Source organism: Heliconius melpomene, chromosome 3, assembly GCF_056956725.1.
Source record: "Heliconius melpomene rosina isolate 202511_hmr_F chromosome 3, ASM5695672v1, whole genome shotgun sequence".
Lineage (NCBI taxonomy): Eukaryota > Metazoa > Arthropoda > Insecta > Lepidoptera > Nymphalidae > Heliconius > Heliconius melpomene.
Window position 1 is genome coordinate 4,255,366 of NC_140391.1, and position 22,344 is coordinate 4,277,709.

The 22,344-nt window shown below is 36.1% G+C and overlaps 1 protein-coding gene across 4 annotated transcripts in view; it reads right to left on the reverse strand.

The window, feature by feature from the left end:
* Window positions 1–22,344, reverse strand: part of LOC146539902 (uncharacterized) — a 270,180-nt gene that overhangs the window by 102,765 nt on the left and 145,071 nt on the right. The window contains exon 1 of one of the 4 annotated variants that reach the window (XM_085207272.1): window positions 15,315–15,386. The exons of the other annotated variants lie outside the window; for them this stretch is intronic. Coding sequence (XP_085063398.1) covers window positions 15,315–15,366 — 52 coding nt within the window. The 5' untranslated portion in view covers window positions 15,367–15,386. Of the gene's footprint in view, window positions 1–15,314; window positions 15,387–22,344 lie in introns of those variants that run through there. 4 annotated transcript variants of the gene reach the window in all.

The window sequence follows — 22,344 nt, forward strand, 5'->3', positions numbered from 1 at the left end:
TAGCAGATCATTTTTTTACATAACTTTTTCAGGGGTAAAAACGGCAGAACTATTTATAAAATCTATCAGGAACTATAGAACTCAGGTGCATGCGAAGAGAACTCCACTTTTTTTTTGATCTGCTGGACAATGCTCTGCTAAGTTCACAGACATCCGTACGAGCGTCAATTATTTAAGTGGTACATTATATACTTGCTGGCTTCGATAGGGAAGGAAATCACAAGTAATTGTATGAGATTGTTCAGTATGTCCAGGATCTATATATATAAATATATAAATATGTTTCTTATATACTGAAGTGGACAAACTATAATTTATTCTCAAAAACCCAATGATCCTTAATTTTAACTAAGTGTTTCAGCAATATGAGTAGAAGTGGGTATATGTAGGTAAAATAACTTACTTTTATATAAAAAAGAAAAGTAAATCTTTACAGACAGAAGAATGAATAAAGAAAAATTGTCAGCTACAACTTAAGTAAATTAAAACATTCTCCTTTACAGTTAAAATGAATGTAGATGTAAATCTTACTCAACCCATGCACAACGGGGTTATGGTAGAAAACTGTAAATTCATTCATAACTCAAATATATTCAAAAACTCGAGTTAACGGATGAAACATAGAATAGAAGAGGAATGTTGAAAATGCAACGTCTTCCTCATCATCACCTCAATTACTTTATGAATATAGAAAGCGCTTTATAAAAGGAAATTTTAGTGTATTATAATACTATTTTACCAGAGTATTCTATTTTATATAAGCTTATATTTAAGATTTTATTTTTGTATTTATATTTTCTAGGAAGATAAAAGAATAACTGGATACTTATTCACGTTTATTTAGCATATTCACCTCCATTAATAAAAGCTTATGGCTATTATTATTATTGTTATTACAGAAAAACAAAAATACTAAAATTCCAACTTCAATAATTGAACTTAAAATTAAGTGAAATTACACATTCGAAATTAATATAAATTATTAAATACATTTTTTTCACCCTGCATCCCGCACATAGTAGGGTAGACTGAGAGAACAAGTGAACCTAATGTCAAGACATTCCGTTACCATTAAAACACTTCTTTTCTCCACTTTACGCTGAATTCTTGAGGCATTGCTTATTGACTGGCGGAACTTAGCGTCGTGCTTTCCTGCGTTACCAGAGCAAGAAAATTAAAATAGCCTACCAAAAAATAACCCACAACCATTCACGAGAGGTTTCAATATTTTATATTAAACTAGCGGACGCGCGCAGCTTCGCTTGTGTAATTAGGGGTGAATTCTAATAAACCACGAAACATGTGTTCAATGAAATATTTTTAAGAGTCTAAATTTCAAATTTTATAAAAATCGGTGGCGTTTTAAAGATTTTTCTATACAATCTTTCAACCCCTTATTTGCACCCTTAGGGGACGAATTCTAGAAAACCATGAAACATGTGTTCAATTAAATACTTTTAAAAATCTAAATTTCAAATTTTATAAAAATCGGTGCCGATTTAATTTTTTTTCCATACAAACTTTGACCCCCTATTTCACCCGTTTAGGGTAAAAATTTTTCAAAATCCCTTCTTAGTGGATGTCCAGATTACGAAAGTAAATATCTGTCCAAATTTCACGTTTCTACACACAGCGGTTACGGCTGTGCGTGTGTCTTACCTCAGTCAGTGAGGACAAGTCCTTTTATATATATAGATATCCATGCCTATATTATAAATTCGAAAGTAACTCTGTCTGTCTGTCTTTTACGCAATCAGGGCCAAACCGCTAATTTAATTGTGATAAAATACTCATATAGAGATACTTGAGGGTCTCGGGATGAACATAGGATACTTTTTTTCTCATATTTGTAATATTATCGATATATACCAATATATTAAAATACTTATTAATTTGACATGCAATTTATTCCGCCATGTTAATAACAATCATCGCTAAGCGATAGTTGCTAAGCAACGATTTGCAAAGTTTGTTGTTAGAAAACGTCACCCAAAATGAGCTTGCTTAACGCATCTCTCTATTGAAAACTGAAAATAATTTCATATATATATTTAATAAATATTCGTATAGTTCAAGCGGGCGTAGCCGCGTTCGGGTCCACTAGTTATACATATAAGCCTAAATTTAACCCCCACAAATATGAGCGAGAGCGTATATAATAATAACATATATAAAATAGGCGTTCTAAGTTGTCAGAGCGTAGTGTCATAACCATAAACAGTGTGGAAATGCGCCGGGAGCTTGGCGCTAATCCTATATACGCTGAATACACGCTTCCGGATATCGCTGAACTAACAAAGGCATTATTTTTTAGGATTATTTTTTACAAACTTTAAATAAGTTTTAACTAATGATTTAGTCCTTAAAAATTGTACTATTCTTCCTTTGGATTTAATATTTTAAAAAGGTTTATTATACAACTAACATGGTTTGAAAACGATGAATGAAAAAAAATATTTTATTGTGTTATATTCTCGTCATTAATATAATGAAATATTAGAATATAATAAGCATTTATAGATGTTAATATTTGCTTTACATTAGATTACAGTTTTATATTAGCGACTTGCTCGCGGCTTCGCCCGCCTGAACAACATAATTATTTATTTACTAATCTGAAATACATGTTGTGACAATATCGTTTTCAAGATAATAATTTTATTGAAAGCTAAAGTTTCAGTTAACTGAATAAAACACTTATTTCTTAGTAATATTGGCACATTTTTATGAATTAATTTAAACATAACAATAAGTTTAAGCGGGCGAAGCCGCATGTGGGCTGTTAGTAGCATATAACTATAAAGTTTTAAGACGATAGCGTTTACTAGCCTTACAATATAACAACAACACAATAAAACAAAGTAAGATATTGCGAACGAAACTGCAACTTACTTATACACAAATTATTTTATGCATTTCACTCAAACAGGGGGTGGAAGCAGTTTTACCATTCACGTGTCATGAACTTACCACGAAGTTTCTTTCTCGAGCGAGTCAAGTTGTCTAAGTTTGGCCGGGTGTTAGTGAACACAAATTATACGCGTAACGTTTCAAGTTGAATTTCCGTTTTTAAAGTGTCTAAGAAAAATTGAATTTTAGGTTTATTTATTACTAGCGACCCCCTTGCGGCTTCGCCCGCTTTTACTACTGGATTATTCATATAATGTATGTTTGCAAAGCACTTAATATAATGTGAAAATTAATTAAACCCTAATGCAACCCGCATTTTCGTAGTTTCAATAAGGATTTTCCAATTGTTTTACACAGCAAGGATTTTTTAGTAGGTACCGTAATTTTAAATCTGTGCTACTAATCTTTTCAAGTACTTATTAAAATATATTTAAATGACTATTTTTAGATAGTTAAATGACTATTTTTAAACGGAAGAAATTATAAACAAAAGCCTACCTACTAATAACTACTACAAAAAATATATCGCGCTGAAATAATACATTCAACTCTAATTATCCAATACGTGCAAACGCATCTAAATCTTCGTTGCTATAAAGGCAGGCGGGTTTTTTTTTTGCTTGTGGTTAATGCTGAAGAGGGTATTCTGTCCCTGATGAAAAGCAAGCACTACGTGGCTGCCTGTGAGGAAAATTAAATGGAATGCATCGGCCGGGAATCAAACACGGGCCGCCCGCGTGGCAGGCGAGCATTCTACCACTGAACCACCGATGCGTGTAAGGCAGGCGGGCGCGGCGGACGCATGGCGAGTGGCGAGCTGTTTCGCAGCAAGGATTTTTTGATATTGTAACAACTTCTAAAGTACTTATTAAAATGAAAAACAGTAAAGACAGTTTTGATCTACATTAAATGGCCAACGTAACTAATATACTTATTTATATGCTGAGAGTAAGGGATAAGTAAAACTTGAGTCGATACTGCTGAAGTGTCAACGACGTGATGTGTCAACAATTAAATGCGTTTTTCTCTTAAACTATTCGCAATTTCGAAATTGTGTAAAAAGCAAATTTTATCTTCGTTTAACGTAAAAAATTAATAAAGTATTTTAAAGGATAAGGATTAATACCATTATGGAAAAATATCCCTCACAATAAAAAATATATTGAAATTATTATTTTTAGACAGAGATATGATCACTACACGTTATCCTTAAAAGATAAAAATATGCTCTCGCGGACTTTTTTGTAGATCTCATTGATTTTAAATTCAAACTTGAGATAAGTGGCATTTCAGATGGACAGACATACATACAGACTACAGAGAGATACATAATAAATACTTTTTTATATGACATTTCTTAAAGACAAAAAATGCGAGTAGAGATAGAGAACGTTAGTTATATAAAGTCCTAGGACACTATATAACTAACACTCTGTCCTAGGACGTATAAATACGTGCTGTACCTACTTGAGATTGAACTTAACTAGACGGCAACAAAGTTACAGAATTACAGTGCAGTTTTGAAAGAGTGTTACTTGATATATCTCAGAAAAGCTCAAAATTGGCTGAATTTAGGAGAGTGAGATAAAGATATTACATAACAGATATAACTAAAATTTTAACATGTCGTACATTTGTTATTCATACGACAACACAAATTTACATCACAAGAACGGATAATTAAAAGAGTTTTAATTCATAGAATGTAAGGTTTTTTTTATATTTTAATAAAAAAAACAAAGTATGAATCCTGAGCAGTACAATGATATTCATTAAGGGGTAGTAAAATGACTTTAATGATGTATTGTACTATTCAGGGCGGGGGTGTCTAATTATTATGCTGTCGGTGTCGACGTATGGTTATTACTTGTAGGTTTCATTGCGAACAGAATGTAACATGAATAAACTGACTTGATGAAAATTTATTATAGCGGGTGCCATTTTTAATGTTAACTTAGATATTTTAATAAAATTATATTTTTTTGTGTAAAAAGATTAAAATGGCTTTGAAATAAAGATAAATGTGATTATTGCATTATAAAATATAAAATACGACTATAAGCGTAAATATTTATATAATCATGAAGCTGTAGACGAAGATAAAGTTTTAGGTAATATATTAGCTAATTACTCAAATAGTTGATATGTTGAACCGAATTTGGGGAGTCTGTAATAGGCTTTATTTGGGATATATATTAAAAATATCATTAATATTTCCGCGGTTTAGCTAAAATTTGCCAAATAGTAAAACACGGGCCGCCCGCGTGGCAGGCGAGCATTCTACCACTGAACCACCGATGCGTGTAAGGCAGGCGGGCGCGGCGGACGCATGGCGAGTGGCGAGCTGTTTCGCAGCAAGGATTTTTTGATATTGTAACAACTTCTAAAGTACTTATTAAAATGAAAAACAGTAAAGACAGTTTTGATCTACATTAAATGGCCAACGTAACTAATATACTTATTTATATGCTGAGAGTAAGGGATAAGTAAAACTTGAGTCGATACTGCTGAAGTGTCAACGACGTGATGTGTCAACAATTAAATGCGTTTTTCTCTTAAACTATTCGCAATTTCGAAATTGTGTAAAAAGCAAATTTTATCTTCGTTTAACGTAAAAAATTAATAAAGTATTTTAAAGGATAAGGATTAATACCATTATGGAAAAATATCCCTCACAATAAAAAATATATTGAAATTATTATTTTTAGACAGAGATATGATCACTACACGTTATCCTTAAAAGATAAAAATATGCTCTCGCGGACTTTTTTGTAGATCTCATTGAGAGGAACAATACTCCAGTACATTTTTTTCATGTAGTACTTACCATTAAAGCAGCGCATGCGCGAAAGTGTCTCAGCGGGTAGGACTTTATTCATATTTTTCGTATTTATGTTAATTTACATAAGAATGTACAAATAATAAACTATATATAAACCTTCTACGAAAAATACTCGACCTAATGGTGAAAACCGCAATAAAATCCGTTGGGTGGTTTAGAAGAAGAAGAGTTAGAAACAACAGACAGACACGAAAAGCGACTTTGTTTTATAAGATATAGGATAATCAAGGTGTTTTTAGACTTCTGTACATAAAAAGAAATAAATAGAACGCTTGTCCGTCTATCTGTATGTATATCTGTCCATCTGAAATGCTACTTATCTCAAGTAGAATTTTTTGCCGATTTCATAATTGTAGGTCCACGGGAATCTATATCTATATAGGTTTTGATTATATCTTAGTTAATCTTATAAAAAATGCATAAATGCTTGTATTTTTTTTGACTGCGTTGACTTGACTTATATAAGCTTAATTTCCGCTCGGCAGAAGGAATCTGATATTTGGTTTATTGGATATTTGATTTTAAATTCAAACTTGAGATAAGTGGCATTTCAGATGGACAGACATACATACAGACTACAGAGAGATACATAATAAATACTTTTTTATATGACATTTCTTAAAGACAAAAAATGCGAGTAGAGATAGAGAACGTTAGTTATATAAAGTCCTAGGACACTATATAACTAACACTCTGTCCTAGGACGTATAGATACGTGCTGTACCTACTTGAGATTGAACTTAACTAGACGGCAACAAAGTTACAGAATTACAGTGCAGTTTTGAAAGAGTGTTACTTGATATATCTCAGAAAAGCTCAAAATTGGCTGAATTTAGGAGAGTGAGATAAAGATATTACATAACAGATATAACTAAAATTTTAACATGTCATACATTTGTAATTCATACCACAATACAAATTTACATCACAAGAACGGATAATTAAAAGAATTTTAATTAATAGAATGTAAGGTTTTTTTTATATTTAAATTAAAAAAAAAAACAAAGTACGAGCCCTGAGCAGTACAATGATATTCATTAAGGGGTAGTAAATGACTTTAATGATGTATTGTACTATTCAGGGCGGGGGTGTCTAATTATTATGCTGTCGGGGTCGACGTATGGTTATTACTTGTAGCTTTCATTGCGAACAGAATGTAACTTGAATAAACTGACTTGATGAAAATTAATTATAGCGGGTGCTATTTTTAATGTTAACTTAGATATTTTATTAAAATTATATTTTTTGTTTAAAAAGATTAAAATAGCTTTGAAATATAGACAAAGGTGATTATTGCTTTATAAAATATAAAATACTACTATAAATATGTGTATAATCCTTAAACTGTAGACTCAATTGGTTGTTGTTAAACTGAATTGGCGAGTCATGTAATTTCTTTTAGTCTCTAAAAGGCTATCTTTGGAAAACATATTAAAAATATAATTAATATTTTTACGTTTTAGCTAAAATTTGCCAAAAAGTAAATCTAATAAAACCAAAAGTATATTCTACATAATACATTAGTACCCAAAATCAATTCCACATTCCTTTCAATAAAAATACGTCAGTAATCTCTTTACATTCGATGTCCAAACGAACAAATTAAGTCAACACTTCGTGACAAAGGAAAGCCTTTTCCCATTATGCTAAAGTAAACTCCAGTAATTTAGTTTGGATTGCTTTAAAGATTTATGCTCGTCTACATTCACGTAAATATTCAACTGTTCCAATATTTTTATTGAATCGAGATATATGGTAGGTAATTCGTTAAATATTCTGCAGAAATTTAATCAGATTGCAGATAGACTTTTTGTTAAGTGGCATTATCTAGGCCAATGAATGTGATAGTTAATTGGATATTTTTTTATATGGTAGTCAAAAGGAAGCTAGTGTTAAGACACTCCGTTTCTCATTTTCCACCGCAATTCTGGAGACATTTCATGTTGAATGGTGGAACTTAAAGCCGCGGTTTTCCTCGACATCAGAGCGTAGAAATTAAAATATAAATTCAAATAAGTATTTAATTTCCTTGAATGGGGATCGAACCCACAGCCAGTTGCATTTACAGTACTTTACCCCTGCGCCACTGACTGATCTCTTAATATTTATTTATTTAATAAAGACGATAAACTTGCTTAAGTTTATTAAAATTTTACAATTTTTGTCAAAATATAATTCTTCCCACAATCCACAAACTTAAAGTTAGAAATGGTTTCAATTTTTAAAATAGGTTTTTCATTGCCAAGATGTTACTTTAACCAAGCTTTTAGGTATCGTAAACCCAAGATATACAGGATGTATCGTAGAATATTTATAGATACATTATACTCTCACTTAATCCCGTGAGTGGCCTGAGCACTGGGAATCACGATCTAGACACAGATCCTCCTTTTCTAAAGTATGGAAGCAATTCCATTTATTTATATATGGATTCGTATGTCTAAGGGGCAATGTTTTTATTACGTTTGTTAGGAAATTTTATATTCTTATGTTGGTTTGCGGATTTCGTTAAAGTTTTAGATAAAATTAGATTTAGATACAATAATATTTTATAATCACTTAAAAATGTTGAGTTACGGAATTCAACTAGGTGCCTTATTAAGCAGTCTACGGAAAAGATTAAATTAATGGTAATCGAACTCATAATAACAACATTTTGACTCAGTCTACACTTACTAAACTAAATATTTTACAAATTCAGATTTTAGTATTTGTCTCTACTATCACTCTCCTATAAGTTAATCTCTCCAAATACACTAAAAAAAAACCCGATAATTTATAAAAAAAATAAACAAATAAAGTAAGACTTTAAGAAATAAATGAAGTTTCTGTATTATTTTTAATGACTTCTTAATTATACATGTACACATGAAGACAAAAAATAGAATAAAATTAAAGACAATTAAAGAACCATTAAGAAAATTACTGATACTTCTATACCTATTTCCTATTTAAAATCCATTACTTTTAGAGTTGATGCCAATTTAGGAATTTTTTTTATAAAGGTTATTTTTATTGTATTTAGAGAAAATTTCAAGAGGGGGTTTTGGCTTTCACTTCGGAACTTTCCACGCCAAAAAGAAATGGGGTGGGATGGGCCACCTTACCCGGTATTTCGTCACACTTGATTGTAGATAGTACAATTTAATATGTTCTAGTTTCTGTTAAGTATTGTAGCATGTTTGTTTATATATTTGGAATTAAATATCGAAACAAAATTTCAATCGTTTTCCCACAATTTCAATAAAATTGACGTGAACTCGCCCAAATTGCCTGGATTTGCGATAATTGAGTTAATTTGCGGTCACAATGAAATTGCACAGTTGGTATGAAAACTCTCCACTATTTTAGTCACTATGCTCAAACAAAATACAAATAACTCCTTGATATCGAATTTTATTTAGGTACCGTTCGTACTAAGTAAAAATAAATCAAGTAAACCAGGGAACCTAGTCGAGGGAACCTAGTGTTAAGACAGTTCGTTTCCTAATCTCCACCGAATTTTGGAGGCATTGCGTGTTGAGTGGCGGAATTCAACGCTGCTTAGCCCCAACACCAGACCGAACCCACAACCGTCGAGTTACAGTGACACCCTTGTGCCGCTGCGCCACGAAGGCCTATATAGTGACACATTTGTTAATATTGAAGAATATGAATATTAAAGAAACTTAGCTGTCTCTATTGAAATAGAACTTAATTCTACGTTTTCTAAAAAAATATAGAACTCGACTCGTTCGTTGAGCCTTCATTTGATGAAACATTCAAAGGGCGGCCCCACATTGTTCTCGGTCAAATAACATTATAATGGGATTTCGTATATCCTTATCCAAACAGCCTCGTGTGAACATTGGCCATATAATTTGCCGAGCAAACATACTACGTAAAAACAAATACCGTATAAATAAATAAAATACTAAAACAGGCATAACATTTAAATTCTCGTTTTTAATTTAAAATTGTGAATGTTATAATTATATTTAAATGGAATATTACAAAAAAATATTTCTAGATCATAAAGACCTTATACAATAAACAGAATCTCTTTTATTTCTCTCTCTGTCTGTTGTTCTCGTTTCTCCTACCTACTAGTCCTTGGCATCATGCTAGCTATAAGCTCTATATATAGAGTGAATAACGGAATATCTTATCTTGACACTCTCCGGCAGAGAGTGTAAAGCATGAAGCTTTTTTCTTTTTCTATAATATCGGATAGGAAGTATCATTTCTGGTTTAAAATATAAAGTAGTAGTAAAATTATCAATAATTTTCTAGCATAAAATTTTTTAAGTAAAATTTATGTTAATAGTAGATAGAAATTCAATGTTCATACATCAAACAGCCATAATAAGTAGGTCGACGGTGAAGGTGAAATTTTAATGAAACGGTACATCGAGCGAGACGTAATTACCACCTAACTCGGTCTTTGTAACATTCTCACGAGTTAATTAGCCCCGAATGAAATGTCTTGCCCCCCAAGTGGCTCTATTCCACTGAATCACTTGAAATGTTGGAGGGCTGTTCAAAAAGACCTTTTTTTTTAAGAACTTTCGCTGTTCTAAGTGAATACTTGAAATTTCTTGTCATAATTTATATTTTAAATTGAAATTCTGACAAGTTTTTCAAAGACGTTGTGAGTAACTTTAGGAGAACTAATAATCACAATAGTCAAATTGTAAAATATATAGATATATATTATTTTGTCGTCACAATTTTTCTGAGTAAACAAATATACAGAAACACTAAGTACCTACTAGGAAGTAAGTTTTAAACCAGATCGACGAATCAAAGCTTAAAAATATCTATAGTTTGCAAAATTTCATAAAATTATAAATAATTCATCTACTCTTACATAGGTAAATGATTAATATAAATATTTTTTTCATTACCATACGTTCAATGAATGTATACATATATACGGACGGCATTCAAAATATTTGTTTTATACATTTCTTCGTAATGAATTCCGCTCAGTAACAAATAAAACTGAAATATGACTGGCTATTGGCAGTTTCCGAATACGAATCCAATTTGTCAGAGTTTATTACAAAGTACAATTTATTTCACTTTAATTTTTCCTGCAAAGTTTGTCCATAAATTTGTCAATATGTCCATTTGTAAATAAATCATGTTAATAATGATGTTATAACGTGAATATTATTACTTAGTGAAAAAAACAATGATTATAAATAAAAAAAACTTCTTATGTTATGAGATGTAAATCAAGTCATTGACGTTGTTTTCGTAGAGGATTGCTAGTCTTCTTCTTCCTCCTGGCATTAATCCCGGCTATTGCCAGGGTCTGCCTTCCTACTCAACCTACTCCACTTTGCACGATCTTTTGCGTCCTCGGTGGTTAGACCATTGGCTCTCATGTCCTGCATCACGACATCCAACCAGCGCTTCCTTGGGCGTCCGGGAGGTCGCGCCCCAGGAACTAGTATAGCAAGGCACTTGCGTCCGACATAGTTCTTAGGCCGGCGCGTAACGTGGCCAAACCATCTCAAGCGACGCTCTTGGAGCTTATCCGTCACGGACCCCAAGACTACCTCGAATGAATGTGTTGCGTATGCGGTCAGACCACGTTACGCCGCATATCCACCTCAGCATCTTCATTTCCATGACGTGAAGCTCCCGAGTGTGCCGAGATAGTGCTGGCCAACATTCGCTGCCGTATAAAAGAACCGATCGGACGATGCTCTTGTATATCAGCCCCTTGAGCTTGGGCGGTATTCTGCGGTCGCAGACCACACCAGTGACCTCCCGCCATTTGGCCCAGGCAGCGCTTATCCGGCCATGGACATCGTGATCGATGCCTTCAGACTCGTGCATAACGGATCCAAGGTACCTGAACTTCTCCGACTTAACGGCTGGCTCAGGACCTATAAGGATTGTGCTCGAGTCCCGGCTCCCGCAGGCCATGTACTCTGTAGTATTATACTGTAATTTTTTTAAATAATATATTTTTAAATTTTGTATTAAAGAGAGTATCTGTTGAGTTCCATGTTAGATATTTTCATCAGTACTACCTTCAGAGCCATTTGATGATTTAGGTTCTTGCAAAAGTCTATGCAAATAAACAATATTTTGAATGTATCTAAGTAAAATGTATTCTTCATTATCGATTATTTTAAACAATAATAAAAAAAATCCACAACCTTCTATATAAATTATAAGATAGAAAAAGTCAGTGAACGTAAAAACTCCGAGCTCAACTAAAGTTTTATATGAAAATTGTTCAAATAATTTTCTCGTCAGTACTCTAATAGCTGTTTACTTTGACGAGGTTACTATAAAGCAATCAATTTACATCGCTTTGAAATGCGCTCCGATTCAGAACAAGTTTTCCATTTCATTATATTAAAATAAAATATTTTATTAAATTTTTCTGGAAAATTTATAGTTGAATAGTCATAAAAGTGATTTAGTATTTTTCAGTAAATCTATATATCTATAATATAAATATTTGTACGTACATATATGAAGTTTTCAAAGTGAACTGGGATAAAAATTTGCTATTTACACATTTTTTTAATATACCTGAAGCATGTATCTTCCATAATATTTTTTTTATTTTATCTCAGCTTCACGCTTTAACATGCATATAGCAAGGTAGGTGGAGGGATATTAGTGTTGAAACACGTTCCCCACTTTCCGCTAAATTCGAGGGCTTGCCTGTTGAGTGACGGAACTTAACGCCGCGCTTTTGCCTTGGTACGTGAGCAAAGAAATGAAAATATTATTGTATAATAATAATTTCGTTTCATCACTCTGGTTAACGAGTGGGAATCGAATATTAATTATAAAATCAGGTTCCTAATTAATTATTTTTAAATATCGAGCTAGAGGAATTTATGTAGATAATGAGAAATTCTCAATATAACTAATTAAGTGATGAATTAATATGAATTCCCTATTGAACATGAAAAATGTGCCTGGGGATCGTTATTCATCCACTTTATTTATTATATTACAACATCGGTAGATATTTAAAATTTATTTTTATAATTATAAAAAACACATTTTTTTTAAGTTCTCGTTTCTCGTCTACGTATAAATAAAGCTAATAAATGCGTCATTCTTGAATGTACAACTGCGCTCCCTAAATATAATATGTATGTCCCACTATTATGTCGTTCCATGGCGTTATCGTATTTTCGCAATAATATTTTATAAAGATTTAAAACTTCTAAACTATTTTGGAAACAAATAAATCTTATACAATTTATATTTAATTAAAAAAACAACATTTAGTAGTACATATGCTAAAAACCAATCCATTTGATATCCTTAACTCAACACAGAAAGATCTCCCCAACGGTATCATGTCGACTCATATATTGTTTGTGTCTCCAATAACACAGTGGTAAATATTTATATATTTTCATACCAGTACGTCTCGCTCTTACGTGTGAGCGCCGCCCTCGGGAAATTATATGTGAAAGGAAATGGAAAGCCAGCATGGTATCTTAGAAGTATCAATTTATAAGCGTACAGAGTATTTTTCCAAAGATAAATACTTTGCATTCGTTTCATATTATTATTACGTGACGATAAAAAGTTATACGAAATTCTTGAATAAGAAGGGTTTGAGCCATGCGATTAGGTGTTCGTACCGGCGTTGAGTTACGCCACTCAACACACATTGACTCGGAAAATTCAGTGGTAAGTGGGGAGCGGAAATTTTAAAAATAGGTTCCCTCTACCTACCCTGTTGTGTCCTGCACACAGCGTGAACCTGATTTTTTTTAATGTTTGCATACTAAAACAAAATATATAAATTTAAGCTTAATATATAATATTTTTCGCTTGAAGATTATATTTTTCATTTACAGCACAAAACGCAAAATAATGCTAGATATTTTCAAAAAAATCTATTAATAAATATCTATCGTTAATAATTGAAAATCGCTTAAAATTCATTACTTACACAATTTATCGCTTACTGATTAAATCTGTGGTCACCCTCCTTTTCCAATTAATTCGTGAGTGAAGTGGATCGGCTCCTTTGCAGGAAATCGGTTTGCAAAGCAAATCCCGTGTCGAATTACTGACATTAATTGTGAGGTCTTTGCGGGAAAGAAAATGGTGCCGTGTGTCAATATACCAGTATTTTATGGCGTAGCTTTAGGTTTGGGTAATAGCTTTCCCTATACACGTTTGATATATATTTTAAAGTTGTTTTTAAATTGCTATGATATATTTATAGAAAAATTAAGTATTCTTACGTTTTTCGTTTTTCGATTGAGCAGTATGCTGTTGGCCATGTGGGCCTCTACAGCGTCACCGGGCTTGGGCGAGCTAGACGAGCTCTGACCTTGGCTTGGCTACCGTGGAAGGTACCAGTATTCTTAGAAAACTTTATTATTATATCATATTATTTGGCTCTTCTGTCTAAAACAGAGATATTGCGTGCTGGCTGATGAAACCTTATATTTTATCTGTATATTAGTCGGTCTTTTATTAAATTATACTTTAGAAAACGTATAAAAAATTTAACGTAGCAGGAATTGAACCAGCGTTTTCGCTACGTTCAAATTTTTATACGTTATCTAAATAAATATATACTACACTACTGACAGCGTCAGCCCTGTAAGTATATATTAAGTCAAATAAAACATTATTTCAACATACCAAAAACCTCACATAAAAGGCAATGACTTGCCCTTTTAGTTGCGGGTTCAATGCGTCAGACCCATTCGGCAGTCTTAATGGATTTTCGATGGAAACGTACACCACGCTCGATATTCACGATATGAATGGATTTGTAATTTATCTCGGCTGTATGTAAATGAGACGAACATTGATATGGCCCACTCAACTAACATGCTTCGGATGAAAGGTCGAATGGCTGCATCAGAAAATGGAATTTATCATTTTTTCCATTTTTGTGCGCCAAATGGAAATGTAGTGGGTAAAACCTAAAAAAAACCATATACTGCTATTAATTTTCTGAGAAAGTCCGATTCAAGAACCTTAAAGAGGATCTGTAAAAGTATCTCTCTAAGAAAACATTATTAAATTTACATACACTATTTATGAGTGGAATTGCCTATCTGTGGCAGTGTTTTCAGATAGATACGACATGGGTACCTTCAAAAAGCGCGTCTCTCTATCCTAGAAGGCCGGCAATGCATATGTAGCTCGTCTTATGGTACACGGGGTCGTGGGCGATCACTTACCACCAGGTGACCCGCTCGTTTGATATAAATGAATAGATGTTATATATGAAAACGTCATGGAGCAGGGGAACAGCTTATGTCTGACAGTAAACGTGACAGGTCGTGGATTCGATTCCCACTCGTAAAATAAATATTTAAGATTTTTATTTGTTCTCTCTGGTAGGGAGACAAAAATGCGACGCTGAGCTCTACCATTTACGCAATGGGAACAAATGTCTTAATGTCTTTACTATTTCATTTGACAGTATTAATTTTTGTATAGAAATTGACATTACATTTTAAAAATCAAAGCTATATAAATTAAATCGAATTCTGATCAATTTTAAAGTAATAATAAAAATATAACTTTAAAATGAATATAATCTTTGCATAAGATAAATCACCTGTATTTATCGAGTTTAAGTTTGAAAGCAGCTCGCTCAAGATCTCGTCCATCACTGTTCTGAATACGTCACAGCCGCATTAGCAAGGATGCCAGTAAACCTGGATAATTTAATTTCTCCTTTTTATTTAAAGAAATTTTATAATACTTTTACAGTTGAAAGAGTTTAATTAAAAATTTATTTTATTGATCGAATAAGTAATATTTTACTTTGTTTAATATATCTCCTAAAATAAAATAATTCTTATTTTCATTTCCTCGCTCTAGTATCGAGGTGGTATTGAGTTCTGCCACTCATGCCTCCAGGATTCGGAGGAAAATGGGAAACGCAGTGTCGTAACACTAGGATCCCTCTGCCTGCGATCTAGCGTGACACTAAAGAAAATTACTATTTTGCTTAAGCTAATTAGTAAATAGCAAAAAATGCAATTTTAATTTAGTTACAGTTTTTTAGAGTAGATATTTTTAAGATATACTTTAACGAAATGCCTTTAAAGTAAAATGAGACTAATATAATATTACCAGCTTTAAAGAGACATGTCAAGTCGAGTTCACTGCACTTTGACTCTTGCGATTCGTATAATTTGATTAAATGAAATATCCTGTTAATAAACTAAAAGATATAATGTAGAAGTTCAAAATCTTTTATTTTTCGTCATATTTATTGGAGGGTAGATTGTCAAATACTCAATGATGGTGCAGTGAGACAAAGTCTGACTCTGAACTCTATGGTTTTGGGTTCAATTCTTAGTAGAATTTCTTGCTTTATTTAAACAAAGTGCGGTGTTAAATTTCGCCATTCAACACGGTTTCATATTAAAAACAGAGAACGGAGTGTCCAGAATGATATAAAGTAGTTAAAAGACTCTCACTTCTCAGTGTAGATATATTTTGCGTATAGGCCTTAAAAAACATTACTCATCTAAAGTTTACATTCATAGCGCTGAAGTGAACATAATTTATAGTCTTTTGGGAAATATCATCTAATAACAAACAATGTCTATACAAATTATAACAATGTTCGTTGTTCTAAAGTTTAACATAAGGTATGTACATACATTGATATATAACAAACAAACGACAGGTTGTGCGTTCGATTCCCACTCCGGGTAATTAAATATTAAATATTTTTTCGCTCGCGGCGTTAAGTTCTGCAACTCAACCCGCAATGCCTCATGAATTAGGCAAAAGGGGGGAATGGGGAGCGAAGTGTCATAACACTGAGCTCTCTCTGCCTACTTTGCTATTCCTTATATATTCTACACATATATAAGAATACTAGCGACCCTCTTGCGGCTTCGCCCGCTTTAACTACTGGATTATTCATATAATGTATGTTTGCAAAGCACTTAAGATAATGTGAAAATTAATTAAACCCTAATGCAACCCGCATTTTTTTAGTTTCAATAAGGATTTTCCAATAGTTTTACACAGCAAGGATTTTTTAATAGGTAGCGTAATTTTAAATCTGTTCTACTAATCTTTTCAAGTACTTATTAAAATATATTTAAATGACTATTTTTAGATAGTTAAATGACTATTTTTAAACGGAAGAAATTAGAAACAAAAACCTAGCTACTAATAAGTTATTAGTAATAACTACTACAAAAAATATGAAACCAAATATATCGCGCTGAAATAATACATTCAACTCGAATTATCCAATACGTGCAAACGATGAAATTGAAGGATTTTTTGATATTGTAACAACTTCTAAAGTATTTATTAAAATGAAAAACAGTTAAAGACAGTTTTGATCTACATTAAATGGCCAACGTCTTGTCCAGAGGATGTCCTGACTAATATCTGTCCGATATTTGTTTGTGGGCATACGGGTACGCGACCCCGGATCCTCGAGCCGCCACTCTTACATCCTCATCCAGTCCGTAAGAATGGTGTCCTAACTCCCCCCCTCCTTCCCTTAGCTCCCTCCTTCTACCTATCCTACCCCTTCTATTTTCCTCTCCCTTCCTCGGTTTTTCCCCACAAAGGGGTTTTGGAGGTCAGCCGGCAGTCGCTCCATTTAAAAACCGCCAACCGCCACTTATATGGACCGACAAAACAACAGACTGGGTACGGCTAGGGCGTCGCCGCAAAACGACGCGCAGGCACATCGCCCTACACCTGCGACAAGTGGGCAAGGGCTACCGTGTCATGTACGGGCACGGCTAAAGATGCTAGTACCCAGAAGGAAACTCCGCTTTGCAACGTGGAATATTGGCTCTCTGACCGGACGATGCAGGGAACTCGCAGATGTACTCATGAGACGTCGGGTCCAGTGTCTATCTGAAGAGCTTCAGAATGGGCTCCTTGAAGTTGACCGTCGCTCCGACCGCTTGATGCGAGTGAGGGTACTGATTGAGGGCGTCATCACAAACTTAATCAGTGCCTATGCTCCCCAGGCGGGATGTAGCGCGGCCGAAAAGGAGACATTCTGGGAGCAGTATGAAGGGGTGCTACTTGCTGTGCCGTGTACCGAAGTGGTCTTAGTTGGGGGGGATTTGAACGGGCACGTCGGTAAGGCTGCTGAGCCGTATGAACGTGTTCACGGGGGTTTTGGGCACGGTCTTCGCAATGCAGAGGGAGAAAACATTCTGAGAACCTGTATTGCGTCTGATCTGGCCGTCGTGAATACGTTCTTCCAAAAGAATTCTCAGCACCTTATCACGTATAAGAGCGGGTCCCACTCAACTCAAATAGACTACTTATTGACCAGACGGTGTCATATGGGCAGGGTAACTAACTGTAAGGTCATTCCAGGCGAAAGCCTAACGGCCCAACATCGTCTTCTTGTCATGGACTTTAACGTCACTCCGAAGAAGAAAGTAGCCGAGAAACGTAGGCCTCGGATCAAGTGGTGGTTGCTGAATGGACCGATGCAGACCGACTTCCTGGCAGAGGTGAAAAGTCACGATATTTCGACTAACACCGAGACTGCTCAGGATGCTTGGGATCGGGCTCAGTCGGCAATCATTGCGGCGGGCAGGCGAGTTCTTGGCCTTTCTAGGGGAGGACGTGTCATCGACAGGGAGACATGGTGGTGGAATGACGAGGTGCAGGAGGTTACTCGTGAAAAGAAGGCTGCCTTTAAGAAGTGGCAGGAATCCAACTCTCCTGAAGACAGACTGGAGTACACAGTAGCTAAACGTGCCAGTAAAAGAGCTGTAGCCAGAGCCCGCAGTGAGAGTTTGTCACCATTGTATGATAAACTTGAAACTGTGGAGGGGCAGAAGCTCATTTACAAACTGGCACGTTCCCGGGATAAAGTGACGCAAGATATCGCAAAATGTCTTTGCGTCAAAGATTCCCAGGGCACGCTGCTCTGTAGTCATGCCTCTGTGAAGGAGAGGTGGAGAAGCTACTTCCAGGAGTTGCTGAATACTCAGCACCCATGCAGTCTTCATCACGACCCACCGCCTAACCTCGGACTTATTGCCCCAATAACCCTTGACGAAACACGTAATTGCCTTCGACGCATGAAGAACGGAAAAGCGGTGGGACCTGACGACATCCCGATCGAAGCGTGGAAATCGTTGGGCTCTCTTGGTGTGCTCATGCTTACTGACCTTTTTAACCATATCTTGAACACTGGTAAGATGCCGCATCAGTGGCGGCTTAGCTTTATTACCCCTATTTACAAGGGAAGGGGCAGTGTTCAAGATTGTGGTAGTTATAGGGGCATTAAGCTTATGAGTCATACCATGAAGCTCTTCGAGCGCATGATCGACCTCAGGCTCCGCCGAGAGTGTACTGTCTCTGAGTCTCAATATGGATTTCAGCCAGGATCGGACACCATGGACGCCATTTTCGCCCTCAGAACTTTGATGGAGGCATACAGGGAAAAAAGGAGAGCTCTGCACGTGGCCTTTTTAGATCTGCAGAAGGCCTTTGACTGTGTGCCTCGTCAGTGTATCTGGTGGGCATTGCGATCCAAAGGGATCCCTGAGGCCTATATTGAGATTATCAGAGGCATGTACCACGATTCCGCTTCTATGGTTAGGACTGCTGTTGGCGACACTAGACCCTTCCCGATTACAGTGGGGGTTCACCAGGGCTCGGCTCTTAGTCCGTTCTTGTTCAATGTAGTGCTTGATACTGTCTCGGCTCACATCCAGGACCAGCCTCCATGGCTGATGATGTATGCCAACGACATAGCACTCATTGCCGAGAACCGACTGACGCTGGAGCGTAAAGTGAACCTCTGGAAGGGTACGCTTGAGAACGGCGGTCTTAAACTAAATGTGTCGAAGACAGAGTACATGGCCTGCGGGAGCCGGGACTCAAGCACCATCCTTATAGGTCCTGAGCCAGCCGTTAAGTCGGAGAAGTTCAGGTACCTTGGATCCGTTATGCACGAGTCTGGAGGCATCGACCACGATGTCCATGGCCGGATAAGCGCTGCCTGGGCCAAATGGCGGGAAGTCACTGGTGTGGTCTGCGACCGCAGAATACCGCCCAAGCTCAAGGGGCTGATATACAAGTGCATCGTCCGACCGGTTCTTTTATACGGCAGCGAATGTTGGCCAGCACTATCTCGGCACACTCTGGAGCTTCACGTCACGGAAATGAAGATGCTGAGGTGGATGTGCGGCGTAACGCGGTCTGACCGTATACGCAACACATTCATTCGAGGTAGTCTTGGGGTCCGTGACGTAGCGGATAAGCTCCAAGAGCGTCGCTTGAGATGGTTTGGCCACGTTACGCGCCGGCCTAAGAACTATGTCGGACGCAAGTGCCTTGCTATACTAGTTCCTGGGGCGCGACCTCCCGGACGCCCAAGGAAGCGCTGGTTGGATGTCGTGATGCAGGACATGAGAGCCAATGGTCTAACCACCGAGGACGCAAAAGATCGTGCAAAGTGGAGTAGGGTAAGTAGGAAGGCAGACCCTGGTAATAGCCGGGATTAATGCCAGGAAGAAGAAGATTAAATGGCCAACGTAACTAATATACTTATTTATATGTTGAGAGTAAGGGATAAGTGAAACTTGAGTAACATACAGCTGATGTGTCAACGGCGGGATGTGTCAACAATTAAATGCGTTTTTCTGTAAAACTATTCGCAATTTCGAAAAAGTGTAAAAAGCAAATTTTATCTTCATTTAACGTAGTAAATTAATAAAGTATTTTAAAGGATAAGGGTTAATACCATTATGGAAAAATATGGCTCACAATAAAAAATATATTGAAATTGCGACCCGCTCGCGGCTTCGCCCACCTTAACTACTGAATTATTCATATAATGTATGTTTGCAAAGCACTTAAAATAATGTGAAAATTAATTAAACCCTAATGCAACCCGCATTTTCGTAATTCCAATAAGAATTTTCCAATTGTTTTAAAATAAACACAAATAAATAACACAAATAACAGAAAACTTAAACGAAAGAAATTATAAACAACAGACTACCTACTATTCTCTTACCCAAAAATACTTAAACGAAAGATGTAACCAACTATGTTGCGTGGAAATACATTATAATTATTGGATAACTCCAAAATACGTGCAATCACTTCTAAATTTACTTTGCCAGGCGCAGAATTGAAGCATTCTCTCGGCCATCTCCGTAGTAGCTCAGAACGACATCAGAGCGTTGGTCCGACCGTGGTCCCAGGCGAAAACCCGCTTTAGAGCAGACACATGGAAGGGGAGGGGATTGGAATTGAACACTCGGTTTCTTGAGGAAGGCCTAGATTAAACGACCAAGATGACTGCTCATGAGTCGGATTTGGAGGAGGATAGAAAGTTCCTCGGAAGAAGACGTCTGACCTCGGGCGGCCGGGTATGCGGAGTGCTGCTCCTTAGGTGCAGGTGACCCGATACACCGGCGCAACGGAATACGTTGGACGCGAGGCGACCAATGTGTACCAATAGTTTCTATTTTTAGGTTGCGGTGAGTGGCGCGTGGTGTTCACGTAGTATGGTGCCTGCGTCACTCGCCGGAGGGTGAGGTTCCGTACGACCTACAGGATTCCTCGTTGAGTAATACTCGCTAGGGCATTGTGATGTCATCAATGTATAGTGCGTAGAGAGCAGGTGACAAAATTCTGACTGGGACAACGGCAGCGATCGGGTCGCTGCTAGCACTCTCAACTCTCACGCAACATGTCCTGTCACTTACAAAGCAGAGCGGCAAAGACATGCGCAACGTGCTGGGGGGTGCCCGCTCTGATCACTTTATGAAGTAAGCCCGGGTGCCAGACGCGGTAGAATACGCGTGCTACGTCAAGGAAGACTGCTATTGCCCACTCATATTCTCTCTCGGTTGATCACTGTTGCGTAGTTTACCCAAAGTGGTATACCCACTCGCCAAACTGCTCGCTTTGTGGGTGGATGTGTGACTGAAGAAGTGAGAGGAGTAACTTCTCGAACAACTTGGCGACCGTACTAAGAAGGATTATAGATCAATATCCCTCAGCAGCATAATGAGCAGGCCTTCCTTCCATGCCCGGGGGAAAGAAGCCAGGCGGGTGCGGCGGATCCACTATTATAAGCAAAATGTTGCGGGGCACGACGGACGCGTGGTGGGCGGCGAACCGTTAATCAGCAAGGATTTTTTAGTACTGTAATTTTAAATCTGTGCTACTAATCTTTTCAAGTACTTATTATTATATATTTAAATGACTATTTCTAGATATTTAAATGACTATTTTTAAACGGAAGAAATTATAAACAAAAACCTACCTACTAATAACTAATACAAAAAATATGAAACCAATATCGCGCGGAAATAATACATTTAACTGAAGTTATTCAATATGTGAAACGCATCTAAATTTTCTTTGCTATAGAGGCAGGCGGGTTTTTTTTTCGAGCTTGTGGTTAATGCTGTTAAAACAGCGACACCGGTTGGGTAGGCACTACGTGGCTGCCTGTGAGGAAAATTAAATAGAATGCAGCAAACGTCGCGAGGCGCGTTTCGCAGCAAGGATGTTTTAGTATTTTAACAACTTCTAAAGTACTTATTAAAATGAAAAAACAGTAAAAGACAGTTCATCTACATTAAATGGCCAACGTAACTAACATACTTATT